At 48.0% G+C, this 15,097-nt stretch overlaps 1 protein-coding gene across 14 annotated transcripts; it reads left to right on the forward strand.

Moving 5' to 3' along the window:
• The first annotated feature begins 83 nt into the window (after nt 1–83).
• HINFP (histone H4 transcription factor) lies at nt 84–14,376 on the forward strand. 14 transcript variants are annotated; one of them, XM_063783469.1, is made up of 12 exons: nt 343–403; nt 547–777; nt 2,329–2,445; nt 5,715–5,905; nt 10,044–10,273; nt 10,854–10,965; nt 11,149–11,301; nt 11,815–11,892; nt 11,980–12,100; nt 12,183–12,321; nt 12,414–12,538; nt 13,405–14,376. In XM_063783469.1, the coding sequence occupies exons 4-12, from the start codon at nt 5,725–5,727 to the stop codon at nt 13,817–13,819; spliced, it is 1,554 nt and encodes a 517-aa protein (XP_063639539.1). In that variant the 5' UTR covers nt 343–403; nt 547–777; nt 2,329–2,445; nt 5,715–5,724; the 3' UTR covers nt 13,820–14,376. The 14 variants fall into 14 exon arrangements, with proteins under 14 accessions (XP_508808.3, XP_024203217.1, XP_024203216.1 ...); XM_054662777.2 differs by lacking the exon at nt 2,329–2,445 and having other exon boundaries at nt 334–403; XM_009424310.5 differs by lacking the exon at nt 2,329–2,445 and having other exon boundaries at nt 338–403; nt 11,785–11,892.
• Nucleotides 14,377–15,097: the final 721 nt, after the last annotated feature.

A 15,097-nucleotide genomic window follows, 5' to 3' on the forward strand; every position in this document is an offset into this window, starting at 1 on the left:
ACCAGCCAACTAAAGCGAAGAACCACGTGAGGGAGACCCCACTGGGCACCAGGCGCGAGCCCTGCGCATGCCCGTTGGGTCCCGGAGGCCGAGCCTGCGCAGTGAGGGGAACTCAGGCCCATAGGCTCCCCGCCTTTGCGTCGCCCTGAGCATCGAGGCGCGGTCACGTGCTACCTTTTGCACGTATCCTGTCGCCCCTCTGTCCGCCCGGGACGCCTAGCCCCACCCACCGTTCCCGCCCCTTCCGTGTTTTGGTACGCACGGGTTCCGCCAGACACAGCTACCATTGGCTGTCAGTCGGATCCGAGAACGACGATTGGCTTTCCTTGACCGTCCCTCAAGCGCCTCTCCGGAGATGGTCTGAGGTGGGAGAAGAGCTGAAGAGACCTGGAGCCGACAGACGGTAAGCTGGGGTATGTGCTCTGCAGGGGCTGCAGGAGGCCAAGCTCTTCCCGAGCCACCTCGGCGAGTATTCTTGCCGCTTGGCCACGCTGGTCTGCCCTGGTCCGGTCCCCTCACCCCGACTGGAACCTCCCTGCTTTCTAGTCTAGGGGCTTCGCTGCGGCTGAGACTCGGTCGCCGCCACGCCTTAGCGTGAAGGATTCCGGGAAGCCTGCGGGACTGCGAGTGGAGAGGTTTTGCCCAACGGGACGGTCTCCTTCCTTCTGTCCAAATTCTACCTGTCCTTCGAGGCGTGGTGCGGGCCCCACTGCTTAGGGGAGACTTCCTTTTCGCCTGACCGCGGAGGTGTCTCTCTGTCCTGGTCTCCCTCATCGGGTACTTTGTTTCGGTCGTTGTCTTCACGTATCAGTCTTATCTTTTTGGCCAAATTATGAGTTCTTAGGCGTTTAGGACCCTTTTTTTCTTGAATACCACAGTTCATTCATTGTCTTGCGTTACAGTATATGCCCTCTTAAGTGTTAAGAGGGTAGAGTGAAGATCATGCCCCTATCTCCTCAGAGTAGAAACAAGCGACACAGAAAGAGAAATTAAAGAAGACAGGAGGACAGTCAGAGAGCGTCAGGGAGTTTTGCCTAGGTTTCAGATCATTCTGTATCGCCAGCTAGCTTGCCTCCTTGGACTTACCCACCAGTCTAACAGCAGGTGTATGTTTAGAATATTTGTGCTCGGCACAGTGTAGGGACACAGGCAGGTGTGATATGGTTTCTGCTCAGAAGCTTCTTATAGTCCAATTGGGTAAACGAGACTAGAACACATAAAACGACCATGGCAACATGAAAATAGGGTTGAGGTTTTATGGTGTCAGCTGTGCCAGCCATAGAACTGAGGAGCAAGAGTAGATTCAGGGATGGGGTAGTTTAGGAAGGCTTCCCGGAATGTGATTATCTCCTGATATTTATTGAGTACCTGGGGTGTGCAAAGCTCTGTGCTGAATCTGAGAATGAGAAGTGAATAAGTGATGGCCACTGTCCTGAGAAACTCCTAGTCTAGGGGAAACAAGTTTCATTGCATTGATAGCAAAGATGTGTGTGGATGCCGTGGGCAAGAGATGGGATATGCCCCCTGTACCTGGATGAATTGGGAAGGGGGTCATCGAAGAGAAGACTTTGGGGTTTGAAGGGCAAATAGAAGTTGCATAGGCAGGCCTGTCGCGGTGGCTCACACCTGTAATCCCAGCACTTTGTGAGGCTGAGGCGGGCGGATCACTTGAGGTCAGGAGTTTGAGACCAGCCTGACCAACATGGCAAGACCTCATCTCTACTAATACTACAAAAATTAGCTGGGCGTGGTGGTGCGTGCTTATAGTCCCAGCTATAATACTTCGGAGGCTAAGTCACGAGAATCGCTTGAACCTGGGAGGCAGAGGTTGCAGTGAGCCCAGATCACAGCACTGCACTCCAGCCTGGGCGACAGAGCAAGACTCCATCTCCAAAAAAAAAAAAAAAAGAACTTGCGTAGGCAGAGAGTTTTAGGAGAATGTAGAGTATTCAGAGACAAAGATGATTGAATCAGAGGAAGAGGGAATGAAGTATGGGTGAGGAAGCCAGAGAACAGCATCATGTGGGAGAAAGAGCATGATCTTTGGATTGGAATGAGGGTGCTCTTACATCAGATGAAGTGTAGAGAGGACTCACCACAGGGCTGACACACTGTAGCTTCTCAATAGATGTTCGTTTCCCTACCTAGACCTGGAGAAGTAAAATTGAGACCACTTTGAGAAGAGCCTTGCATTTCATACTGTAATAGTCAGAGGAGGTGTGGGATTTTATGACTTTTGAAGCTTTTTTCTACTTTTCTTACCACAACATTATAAAAGCAGTCAATATTCAATATTTCTTTCTTCCTTTTTTTTTTTTTTTTTGACAGGGTCTGGGTCTGCCGCCCAGGATGGAGTACAATGGTGTGATCTTGGCTCTTTGCAACCTCTGCCTCCTGGGCTCAAGCCATCCTCCCACCTGAACCTCCCAAGTAGCGGGACTACAGGTGCATGCTACCACATCGGCTGATTTTTTTTTTTTTTTTTTTTTTTTGAGATTGAATCTTGCTCTGTCACTAGGCTGGAGTGCAATGGTGCGATCTCGGCTCACTGCAACCTCTGTCTCCCGGGTTCAAGTGATTCCCCTGCCTCAGCCTCCATAGTAGCTGGGACTACAGGCGTGTGCCACCACACCTAGCTAATTTTTTGTATTTGGCCAGGATGGTCTCAATCTCCTGACCTTGTGATCCACCCGCCTCAGCCTCCCAAAGTGCTGGGATTACAGGCATAAGCCACTGCGCCCGGCTGATTTTTGTATTTTTAGTAGAGACGGAATTTTGCCATGTTGCCCAGGCTGGTCACAAACTCCTGAGCTCAAGCCATTTGCTCACCTCAGCCTCCCAAAGTGCTAAGATCGTGAGCCACTGCACTCGGCCCAGCAGTCAATATTTGTAATAGGGATTCACTAGTAGTCTGTGAGCAGCTCAGCAACCTTATATGCACCCCAGAGTGTTAAGGACTGGATTCTTCTCTGAGGAGGAGAAAAGGCTATGTAGGTACAGTAGGTATAGTGGGTTCAGAAAAGCCTGTATTGGAGGCATGAAGGATCTTCTGTTTTTTCGTATTTTCTGTTTTTTTTCCTTTTAGTATTCAGTAAAGGCCTTTTTTCAGAGTTCCCACCTGTCTCAGGTAGGCCAGAGAGAGCAACATGGTGGGGTCAGCAAGAATCCGTGAGAATTCCTGAGGAGAAGGTGACACTCAGGAGACAGAGCCAAGGCCGGCTAGTGTCCTCTCTCTAGCAGAAATTTTGCTTGCAACGTCACCCTCTGTTCTGTGTTTCGTTTATTCTTTAATTGTTACTCAAAGTATGCTGGAACTGTTTGCATCACAACTGGGGTGCTGAGTTAAAAGGGCAGATTTCTAGGCTTAACCCTTGCCTTCCTGAATCCGAACTTCTCAGGCAGGCGCTGGATAACTACATTCGTGTGCAGATCTAAAATTGAGAGCTACCCGGGCATGGTGGCTCACATCTATAATCCCAGCACTCTGGGAGGCTGAGGCGGGTGGATCACCTGAGGACAGGAGTTCGAGACCAGCCTGGCCATCATGGTGAAACTCTGTCTCTAGCAAAAATACAAAAATTAGCCAGGTGTGGTGACACACCTGTAATCCCAGCTACTCAGGAGGCTGAGGCAGGAGAATCTCTTGAACCCGGCAGGTGGAGGTTGCAGTGAGCTGAGATTGCGCCACTGCATTCCAGCCTGGGCAACAGCAAGACTCTGTCTCAAAAAATAAAAATAAAATAAAATAAATTGAGAACCTTTAGTTTTTTGTTTGTGTGTGTGTGTGTGTGTGTGTGTGTGTGTGTGTGTGTTTTTTTTTTTTTTTTGAGACAGAGTCTTACTCTGTTGCCCAGGCTGGAGTACAGTGGCACGATCTCGGCTCATTGCAGCTTCTGCCTTCCAAGTTCAAGCGATTCTCCTGCCTCAGCCTCCCGAGTAGCTGGGATTACAGGCTTGTTCCACCACGCCTGGCTAATTTTTGTATTTTTAGTAGAGACAGGGTTTCACCATGTTGGCCAGGCTGGTCTCGAACTCCTGACTTCAGATGATCCACCTGTCTTGGCCTCCCAGAGTGCTGGGATTAGAGGTGTGCACCACTGCGCCCAGCCGAGAACCTTCAGTTTCATGTTTATCTTTCTTCAATAAATATTTATTACAGACTGGGTGCAGTGGCTCATGCCTGTAACTCCAACACTTTGGGAGTCTGAGGCAGATGGATTGCTTGAGTCCAAGAATTCGAGACCAGCCTGGGCAACATGGCAAAACCCTGTCACTACAAAAACAAAACAAAACAAAAATTAGACAGATGTGGTGGCGCATGCCTGTGGTCCCAGATACTTGGGAGGCTGAGGTAGGAGGATCTCCTGAGCCTGGGGAGGTCGAAGCTTCAGTGAGCTGTGATTGTGCCACTGTACTCCAGCCTGGGTGACAGGGTGAGACTCTGTCTCAAGAAAAAAAATATTTATTACATGCCTAAGCATGCCTAGCAGTGTATAGACACCCAAGGTGCAGTATAAACTACACAGATACGGCTTTTTATGTTCAAATGGAATCTACATTTTAACAGAAGGTATTAGCAGAGTGGTGGAGTAAACCATTGGATAGGTTAGGTAAAGGCAGATTGTATGGCACTGTGAAAGTCTGGCAGGGGACTTATGATTCAATAAGAAATAAGGAGCTTCTAGGCTCATCTGTAGGCTCTATGGAGTAGAACCGTATATGGACTAGAGTCAGCCCAACATGACCCTACCATTACCACTAGTGTGTGGCCGTGAGCAAGTCAGTTGACCTCTGGAACTTCAGGTGTTTATCTATAAATGAGGTTAAAAATAGCACCTACCGGCTGGGCGTGGTGGCTCACACCTATGATCCCAGCACTTTGGGAAGCCAAGGTGGGTGGATCACCTGAGGTCAGGAGTTTGAGACCAGCCTGACCAACATGGGGAAGAAACCCTGTCTCTACTAAAAATATAAAAATTAGCCAGGCGTGGTGGCGGGCACCTGTAATCTCAGCTACTCAAGAGGCTGAGGCAGGAGAATCGCTTGAACCCAGGAGGCGGAGGTTGCAGTGAGCCAAAATCGAGCCATTGCACTCCAGCCTGGGAGATGAGCGAAACTCAATCTCAAAAAAAAAAAAAAAAAAAAAAAAAAAAGCACCTACAGCAAAGGGTGGTGTTGGTAATTAAATGACATAATGCAAATAAAATGCTTACTGTGGTGCTTGACATATAGTAAGTGTGAAATTAAAAACAAAAAGATTTATTATCTTCATTTTGCAGATGAGAGTATTCAGAAGTTAAGTTCTTGACAAAGGTCATACAGCTAGTAGGTGGTAGACAGTGGAGCCAGGATTTGAACCCTGATCCTTCTCAAAAGCCATCTGTTTGAACCTGAGCATTGTTCTGCCTCACAGAGGAATAATTCCTTCTTGGTGGGTTGCTCTGAAGCTTCATGAGAAAATGTCTGTTAAAGCGTTTAGCTCAGTGCCTGGCACACACTCAATAGTGTTAGTTTTTGTTTTCCCTTTCCACAAACACCAGACATCTTCCAGGGATTTAAGGAATTACTCCATCCTTACTGTAAAAGGGCAGGGTTTCTCATGGGTCGCTGGAACAACACGTGCTGATTCTAGGCAGGCTGCCTGCCCAGCTTTTTGCCCTCAGCAGCACCTGGGTGGAATTCTTGCAGCTGTGGATTTCTTCCTCTTCCTCTAGGGTGAAGGCCATGCCGCCTCCTGGGAAAGTTCCCCGAAAGGAGAATCTGTGGCTACAGTGTGAGTGGGGGTCCTGCTCCTTTGTGTGCTCAACCATGGAAAAGTTCTTTGAGCATGTCACTCAGCACCTGCAGCAGCACCTGCATGGCTCTGGGGAGGAGGAGGAAGAGGAAGAGGAGGATGACCCACTTGGTAAGAGAGCAGGACACAGGAAGGGGAGGAGCTCAAGGAAAGGTGGAAAATCTGGCTTTCTCTTCCTTAGAGGGAGAAGGCGGCCTAAGAGAATGGTGGTTTATTTTCCTAATTGTGTTTTTGTTGTATATAAAAACATTGTAAACTCATTTATAGAAAACACAGTCAACAAGGATATAAGGAATAAATCTGCCATCCTGCCATCAAGAAGTAATTGCTGACAGTACTTTAGTGAACATTGTTTTTGACATCTCTCTGCATGTGTTTACATATATTTAAATACAGATGAATGTGCTTTTTTTTTTTTAATCATTCTGTACAAGTTGTTGGCAACCTGTGTTTTGTTGTTGTGTTTTTTTTTTTTTAACTCTTCTAGTATTCCCAATTTTTTTTTTCTTTTACTGCAACCGGTCAGAAATACATCTTACTTTTTAGAGACAGGGCTTCATCTTGTCACCCAGGTTGGAGTTCAGTGTCATGATCATAGCTCACTGCAGCCTTCAACACTCAAGGGATCCTCCTGCCTCAACCTCCCGAGTAGTTAGGACTGCAGGCATGTACCACCACCACACGCCAATTTTAAAAAAAATTTTTTTTAGAGACGGGATCTTGCTTATGTTGCCCACTGATCTCAAACTCCTGGCCTCGAGCAATCCTCCTACCTTAGCCTCCTGAGTAGCTGGGACTATTGGCTTGTGCCACCAAGTCCAACCCCACTCCCACCTTCCAATTTTTTTTTTTTTTTTTTTTTTTTTTTTTTTTGAGACGGAGTCTTGCTCTGTTGCCAGGTTGGAGTGCAATGGTTCGATCTCGGCTCACTGCAGCCTTTGCCTCCCAGGTTCAAGCAATTCTCCTGCCTCAGCCTCCTGAGTAGCTGGGACTACAGGCGCGCGCCACCACGCCCAACTAATTTTTGTACTTTTAGTAGAGATGGGGTTTCACCATGTTGGCCAGGATGGTCTTGATCTCTTGATCTCATGATCCGCCCACCTCGGCCTCCCAAAGTGCTGGGATTACAGGCGTGAGCCACCGCACCTGGCCCCATCTCTCACTTTTTAACCTTTGTCTGACTTATGTTTTAGGTATGCCTTTTACCAATAGCAAATAACTGGGATTTTAATAAAATCCAATCTGAAAACAATAACAATAGTGAACTGTATTCTATAGTACCTACTGTGTGTTAAGTATTGCTGGGTACTTTATTTTTTTTTTTGAGATGGAGTCTCGTTCTTGTTGCCCAGGCTGTAGCGCAGTGGTGCAATCTCGGCTCACTGCAACCTCTGCCTCCTCGGTTCAAGCGATTCTTCTGCCTCAGCCTCCCGAGTAGCTGGGATTACAGGTGCGTGCCACTACGCCCGTCTAATTTTTTTTTTGTATTTTTGGTAGAGACAGGCTTTCACCATGTTAGCCAGGATGCCCCTGTTGGCCAGCCTGGTCTTGAACTCCTGACCTCAGGTGATCCGCCCGCCTCAGCCTCCCAAAGTGCTGGGATTATAGACGTGAGCCACCATGCCCGGCCAGTACTTTTTTAAACCTACATTAAAGCACTATTTCCCAAAGAGCCTATGAGATAGGCACTATTATTATTATTATTTATTATTATTATTTTTAGATGGAGTCTTGCTCTGTCGCCAGGCTGGAGTGTGGTGGTGCGATCTCAGCTCACTGCAACCTCCACCTCCCAGGTTCAAGCAATTCTACTGCCTCACCCTCCCGAGTAGCTGGGATTACAGGCACATGCCCAGCTAATTTTTTTTTTTGTATTTTTAGTAGAGACGGGGTTTCACTGTGTTAGCCAGGATGGGATAGGCACTATTATTATACCCATTTTACAAATAAGGAAACGGAGGCACAGAGGAATAAAATAACTTGCCCAAAGTCACGGTACTAATAAGTGTGGCAGGATTTAAAAGAAAAAGGAAAAAAAAAAACTTTTTTTCAGAGTAAGATGGAGTCTTACTCAGTTGCTCAGGCTAGAGTGCAATGGCGTGATCTCGGCTAATTGCAACCTCCGCCTCCCGGGTTCAAGTGATTCTCCTGCTTCAGCCTCCCGAGTAGCTGAGATTACAGGTGCCCGCCACCACGCCCGGGTAATTTTTGTATTTTTAGTAGAGACAGGATTTCACCATATTGGCCAGGCTGGTCCCAAACTCCTGACCTTGTGATCTGCCTGCCTCGGCCTCCCGAAGTGTTGGGATTACAGGCGTGAGCCACCGCACCCGACCAAAGCAAGTTTTTTTTTAGAGACAGAGTCTTGCTATGTTACCAGGTTGATCTTAAACTCTTGGCCTCAAGTGATCCTCCTGCCTCAGCATGCTGAGCAGCTGGGACTATAAGCATAAGCCACTGCATCTGGCAGGAATACATTTTTCTTTTCTTTTTTTTTTTTTTTTTTTGTGGGAGTGCAGTGGCTCGATCTCCGCTCACTGCAAGGTCCGCCTCCCGGGTTCATGCCACTCTCCTGCCTCAGCCTCCCAAATAGCTGGGACTACAGGCGCCCACCACCAAGCCCAGCTAATTTTTTTTTGTATTTTTTAGTAGAGACGGGGTTTGACTGTGTTAGCCAGGATGATCTCGATCTCCTGACCTCGTGATCTGTCTGCCTCGGCCTCCCAAAGTGCTGGAATTACAGGCGTGAGTCACGGTGCCTGGCCTTTTCTTTTTTAATTATATTTTTATTTTGCCTGTGACTCAGCCCTCAGGAGGTTCTGAGAACAAGTGTCGAAGGAATACATTTTGTATCACAACCTTGTACACCAAAGTTAAAGAAAAAAACTTGAAATAATACTTTTTTTTTTTAACTGAATGCTTTCTGCAATGTTCTATCCTATTCTCTTTTATTTAAAAAGAAAATGTGGCTTTTTTTTTTTTTTTTTTTTGAGACCGAGTTTCCCTCTTTTTGCCCAGGCTGGAGTGCAATGGCGTGATCTCGGCTCACTGCAGTCTCCAGTCACTGCAATCTCTGCCTCCCGGGTTCAAGCGATTCTCCTCCCTCAGCCTCCTGAGTAACTGGGATTACAGGCATGCGCCACCACACCCACATAATTTTGTATTTTTAGTAGAGACAGTGTTTCTCCATGTTGGTCAGGCTGATCTCGAACTCCCGACCTCAGGTGATCTACCCACCTTAGCCTCCCAAAGTGCTGGGATTACAGGCGTGAGCCACCGCACCCGGCCCAAAATGTGGTTGATAGTTCACTGAACTGATTTCCTCACCCACTAGTGGGTCACAACACAGTCTGAAAAACTCTATTCTACAGGAAATATGGAGGCAGCTCTCCTTCTCCCACCCCAAATTCTGTTTTAAGTCTGATGACTATGAACCATAATTGATAGTTTCAAAATTCAAGTCATATTTATACAAAGGCAAAATTGGGGAATGATTATATTTTCTAAAGTATCTGTGTTTCAAAACCAGTTAACTTATATAAAGCGCTGAAAATACAGTGCTTAGGGATGCTAGAGAGATAGGAAATGGATTGGAAGAGTTGATGGGGCCTTCTTGGAGAAGGCAGATCTTGAGCAAAACATGAGGGGAAGGAGGACTGGTGGTTTTACAAGGAGAAGTGGGAGGTGTCAGATCGAGAGGCAGCATCTTCATCAGGAATTGCAGAAACTCAAGTCAGAGGACTTGGGTGCCGGCCATTTCTGCTGTCTGTTTCTGGCATAGGTCTTGCACACACTCTCACCTCTGCCTAGACCACACTTCTTCACCTATTTACAGATATTCATCCATCGTACTTCAGAGTTCAACATGGGGACGCTTCTCAGAACACCATGTCAAATGACCTCTGTTTAATGCTTTTATAGCACCATGTATATCCCCGCTTTGTAACACTCATCACTGGTTGCAGTTTTATATTTATAGATCTGATTATTTGATGAATATGCTTTCTCCCTGACTGAAAGCTATGTGAGGGCAAGGAGTGGGACACTTTTTACTTGTTATAGTCCCTCTAACTGGCACACAATTTATGGTCATTAAATACTGGTATTTGCTAAATGAACCCTGGTAATTTGGTTAGAGTCCAGCCTCCTCACGAGTCCAGCCTCCTCACTCTCTGTTTAGTGCTGCAGGTGGAAGGTGACCTGAGCCTTGGAAAGTGTCAGACTCTTCCTTTTAAACCCCTTTCTACAGAGGAAGAATTCTCCTGCTTGTGGCAGGAATGTGGCTTTTGTTCTCTGGACAGTTCTGCTGACCTCATCCGCCATGTCTACTTCCACTGCTACCACACCAAGCTGAAACAGTGGGGGCTGCAGGCCTTGCAAAGCCAGGCTGACCTTGGCCCCTGCATCCTGGACTTCCAGAGCCGGAACGTCATCCCTGATATCCCTGACCACTTCCTGTGTCTGTGGGAGCACTGTGAGGTCAGCAGGCAGTGCCAGTAATTGGGGTGGAAGGAAGCTGGGGGTCTTAACTCTGATGCCTTGTCCCTTTCAGGGATGCCTTATATTTCCAAGATTCCTGCTAGTATCTCTCTTCCATTTCTTTTGCTCTTTTAAAATTTGTTTATTTTTTACACACAGGCTCTTGATCTGAAGCCCAGGCTAGAGTGCAGTGGTACAATCATAGCTCACTGTAACCTTGAACTCCTGGGCTCAAGCAATCCTCCCACCTCAGCCTCCCAAGTAGCTAGGACTACAGGCATGTACCACCATGCCCTGCTAACTTCTAAATTTTTTGTAGAGACAAGGTCTGGGTATGTTGCCCAGGCTGGTCTCGAACTCTTGGCCTCAAGTGATTCTCCTGCCTCAGCCTCTCAAAGTGCTGGGATTACAGGGTTTAGCAACCGCACCCGGCCACTCCTCCATTTCTGTGCAGTGCCTTTCCTCAAAATTTCCCATCCCCATCAAGTTAATTTGGGAGAGAGCCAAGAATTCTTTGGGCACATAGGGGTGAGTCCCTCTACCCACCCTCAGTCCTCACCCCAAGTTGCCCCTGGCACAGAATTCCTTCGACAATCCAGAGTGGTTTTATCGGCATGTGGAAGCACACAGTCTGTGCTGTGAATACGAAGCAGTCGGCAAGGACAACCCGGTGGTGCTGTGTGGCTGGAAAGGTAGGGCTGCTTCTTAACTTGTGGCTTCTGGAGGAAACGCTGGGGTTGCTGAAGAGCTGGGACAGAAAGGGATAGGGGTCCTACAGGGGCAAGGTTGACTGCCGGCTGGAGAGACTCAGGGGTACCAGATCCTAGGCAAAACTGGGGTTTTGTGGCAGGAGACTGATAGGGCTTCCTTCCCAGGCTGTACCTGCACCTTCAAGGACCGCAGTAAACTTCGAGAGCACCTCCGCAGCCATACCCAGGAGAAAGTGGTAGCCTGCCCCACCTGTGGGGGCATGTTTGCCAACAATACCAAGTTCTTAGATCACATCCGTCGCCAGACCTCATTGGATCGTAAGTAGTCAGAGGAAGTGGGGTGGATGCAGGCTGTCCTGCTTGGAATGGGTTAGGGGCATGTTTCTAGTGGGGGTGGCCACTGAAGAGACCTGCCTTTTGGCTGCCTCTTCTTTTTGGGCTCAGGCACCTCCCATAGTCTCTTTGCTGATTCAGATTCGTAGACATTGTTATTCAGTACTTACTGTACCTCGTATCAGTTACTTAGGGAATCCTCACAACAGCCCCATGAGGTAGGCTTCTTATCCCCCTTTTTGCAGATGAGGAAACTGAGGCTCAGAGAGGTTAAATCACTTACCTGAGATCACACAGCTAGTAAGTGGTGAAGCTGGAATTCTAACTCAGGTTCTCTAAGTCCCATGCTCTTTCCATGATACTGTGTCCATTCATAGCTCCCTAAGCTCTCCTTTTCTCCTTGGGTGGTTCCCTTCTGCCTGGGATGGTTCCCCTCTCCTTTCTGTGCCTCTCCACTATCCCCTACAGCCGTCCTTTCTTCTGCCTGCCCCACCCCAGAGCAGCACTTCCAGTGTTCTCACTGTTCCAAGAGATTTGCCACAGAGCGGCTATTGCGGGACCACATGCGCAACCATGGTGAGTGGCCTGCGGCCCACAGCCTCCCTGCTGCCCTCCAAGGTTCCACAAGTTCTCACATCACAGCCTCCTCTCTGCTTCTCTCAGTGAATCACTATAAGTGCCCTCTGTGTGACATGACCTGCCCGCTGCCTTCCTCCCTCCGCAACCACATGCGCTTTCGTCACAGTGAGGACCGGCCCTTTAAATGTGACTGTTGTGACTACAGGTAAGGGGGACCAGGGACCAGAAAACAGCTCATGTTCCAGTGTTCCCCATGTCCTCCAATCCCTCCTGATTTCTCATGGCAGCTGCAAGAATCTTATTGACCTCCAGAAGCACCTGGATACCCACAGCGAGGAGCCAGCCTACAGGTGTGATTTTGAAAACTGCACCTTCAGTGCCCGATCCCTCTGCTCTATCAAGTCCCATTACCGCAAAGTACATGAAGTGAGTGGGGCTGGTGTTGGGAAGGACTAGTGGAAGTATGGGGGACCCTGGGGTGAAGAGCTGGTCTCATTTCTCCCTTCCTTCCCCATCAGGGAGACTCTGAGCCAAGGTACAAATGTCATGTGTGTGACAAATGCTTCACACGGGGCAACAACCTCACCGTGCACCTTCGCAAGAAGCACCAGTTCAAGTGGCCCTCAGGGCATCCCCGTTTTCGGTATGTCTCTCAACCCTCCTTCCCAGATTAACACACTTGTTTTTATACCTTTTCAACCAGTTTTAAAAACCTTAATTTGGGTTGGGCGCGGTGGCTCACGCCTGTAATCCCAGCACTTTGGGAGGCCAAGGTGGGCGGATCATGAGGTCAGGAGTTCGAGACCAGCCTGGCCAACATGGTGAAACCCCGTCTCTACTAAAAATACAAAAAGTAGCTGAGCATGGTGGCACATGCCTGTAGTCCCAACTACTTGGGAGGCTGAGGTGGGAGAATCACTTGAACCCAGAAGGCGGAGGTTGTAGTGAGCTGAGATCACGCCACTGCACTCCAACCTGGGTGACAGAGCGAGACTCCATCTCAAAAAAATAAATAAATAAATAAATAAAACCTTAATTTGATGGTGGTTTTATGTCTGCCATTTCCATTTAGATTCAAAGAATCCTAAGAATAATGGTGGAGCAAAGCTTATTTTTCTGTTTTTTGAATCTTGTAAGGCATGGTGCCAAACCCAATAAATGGTGCCAAAAAGTCCTGCAGCTGGAACTAGAGCTAGAATCTAAGGGTTCTGATCCTTAGCTCCAAGGCCTTCTCATAAATCCTTTGACACTTTCGCCCTCCAACACAGTCAGTCAGTCTCTGTTTTTCTGGTTGGTTTTCTATATAAAACTTTCCATTTTGAGTAATGATCTTTCCCTCTTGCCTTTTCTTCTACATATTCCAATAAAGACCTTTTTTGTCTTCAACTCCTGTCACTTGGAATCCAGGACTTCTTCCATCCCTCATGTTTGTTCCTTACTTTGCCAGCCTCGGCCATTTCTGTATCCCCCTGCCTGGGTTTGCTGCCCTTTATGCTCCTACCTCACCAGGTACAAGGAACATGAAGATGGCTATATGCGGCTGCAGCTGGTTCGCTACGAGAGTGTAGAGCTGACACAGCAACTGCTGCGGCAACCACAAGAGGGATCGGGCCTGGGAACGTCGCTGAACGAGAGCAGCCTGCAGGGCATTATTCTAGAAACAGTGCCAGGGGAGCCAGGACGTAAGGAAGAGGAAGAGGAGGGCAAGGGTAGCGAAGGGACAGCCCTCTCAGCCTCTCAGGACAACCCCAGTTCTGTCATCCACGTGGTGAATCAGACCAATGCCCAAGGCCAGCAAGAGATTGTCTACTATGTGCTGTCTGAAGCCCCAGGGGAGCCTCCCCCAGCCCCTGAGCCACCTTCAGGGGGCATCATGGAAAAGCTTCAAGGAATAGCTGAGGAGCCAGAGATCCAGATGGTTTGAAGGCCGCAGAGCCAGACCATTTCTTCCCCAGGTCCTGGAGTTTGAGCCAGGCAAGTGGCAGTGCCCCTAGTGGGCAGCCGTTGCCAATGGATGCCTTCAGGAGTGGTGCCGAGAGCAGTGTGGTCCACTCTGGCCTGGGTTTGCATCATTCTGCAGACTCTAAAGACTTCCCTTTTCTGCCAGACTACATTTTGTGGGGAGCCTGAGGACTTTGGATTCTTTGAGGGGATCCTGGATGTGTGTGTTCTTGTTAAAGAGGCTGTTATCAGGCTTAACCGTAACCCTCAAGATCTGCTTGACAGTGATTAAATCCTTAGCTCACATCCATTCCCATCCTTCGGGCTCCTTAGGCCCAAGGATGGCATGTGACTGGTCCCTACAAGGGTCCTTTCTTTGTCACCAGCCAAGGCATTGATAACCAAGTAGCCATTTTCCTCTTAAGGTTTCCTCTACAACCCCAAGGACTTTCATGATTATCCTCAGGGACAGGATTGGAGGCATTGAGCGTGTTTATTAACAAATTGTTTTTGGTAATAAAATAAATGCTTGGACTCTTATTTGTTTCTTCTTACATTTGGTGGCAGTTTACTAGGTAATGAGGAGATATAGCCACCCAGAAGAGGAGCTAAATAGTTAGGCTTGTTCCCCTTCTGGTGACTCAGGTGGTTTGTTTTTTGTTTGCTTAACTGTCCTGTTGTCTTCTCCTCCTCCCCTTGGTGAAACTTTGCTATTCTCAGAGCGTATGCCATTTCCATGGAGGTCCCAGGTGTTTGGCTGTGAGTGGGCAGTAGTGGTGCTATAGAATGAACAAGAATGGGCTCACTGGGAGGATAGGGCAGCTGACCATGGCCTCACTCTGAATACTGATTAGAACCCAGTGCCTCTAGGGTAGGGGTTCTTTACCTGGGAGTGGGAAGGAAGCTGGGGGGTGGAGAGTGGATTGGGAAGCCTCCCAGGGAAGGGAGGCAATCAAGTGGTCCAGGAACCAAACTAGAAAATTGTGTGTCTGAATGTGCATTTTCCTGGGGAAAGGATCTGTTTTTTGCTAGATTATCAAAGAGATTGAAACCTCCCAAAATAAGAATCATCATTTAGTCTGGTTCAGCTGCTTCTCAGCACCCTGTGTCCATTTTTATGGTCTACTGCTATGCTGGAGAGGTCAAGGAAATAGTCTTGGGGACAGGAAGCTGCCCAAAAAGGATCTCTGGGCCTTTTTTTTGTAAGACCTAATTCTATTACTAGAAAAACTAAGGCTGGATGCAGTGGTTCACGCCTGTA

The sequence above is a fragment of the Pan troglodytes genome, chromosome 9 (assembly GCF_028858775.2).
Source record: "Pan troglodytes isolate AG18354 chromosome 9, NHGRI_mPanTro3-v2.0_pri, whole genome shotgun sequence".
Lineage (NCBI taxonomy): Eukaryota > Metazoa > Chordata > Mammalia > Primates > Hominidae > Pan > Pan troglodytes.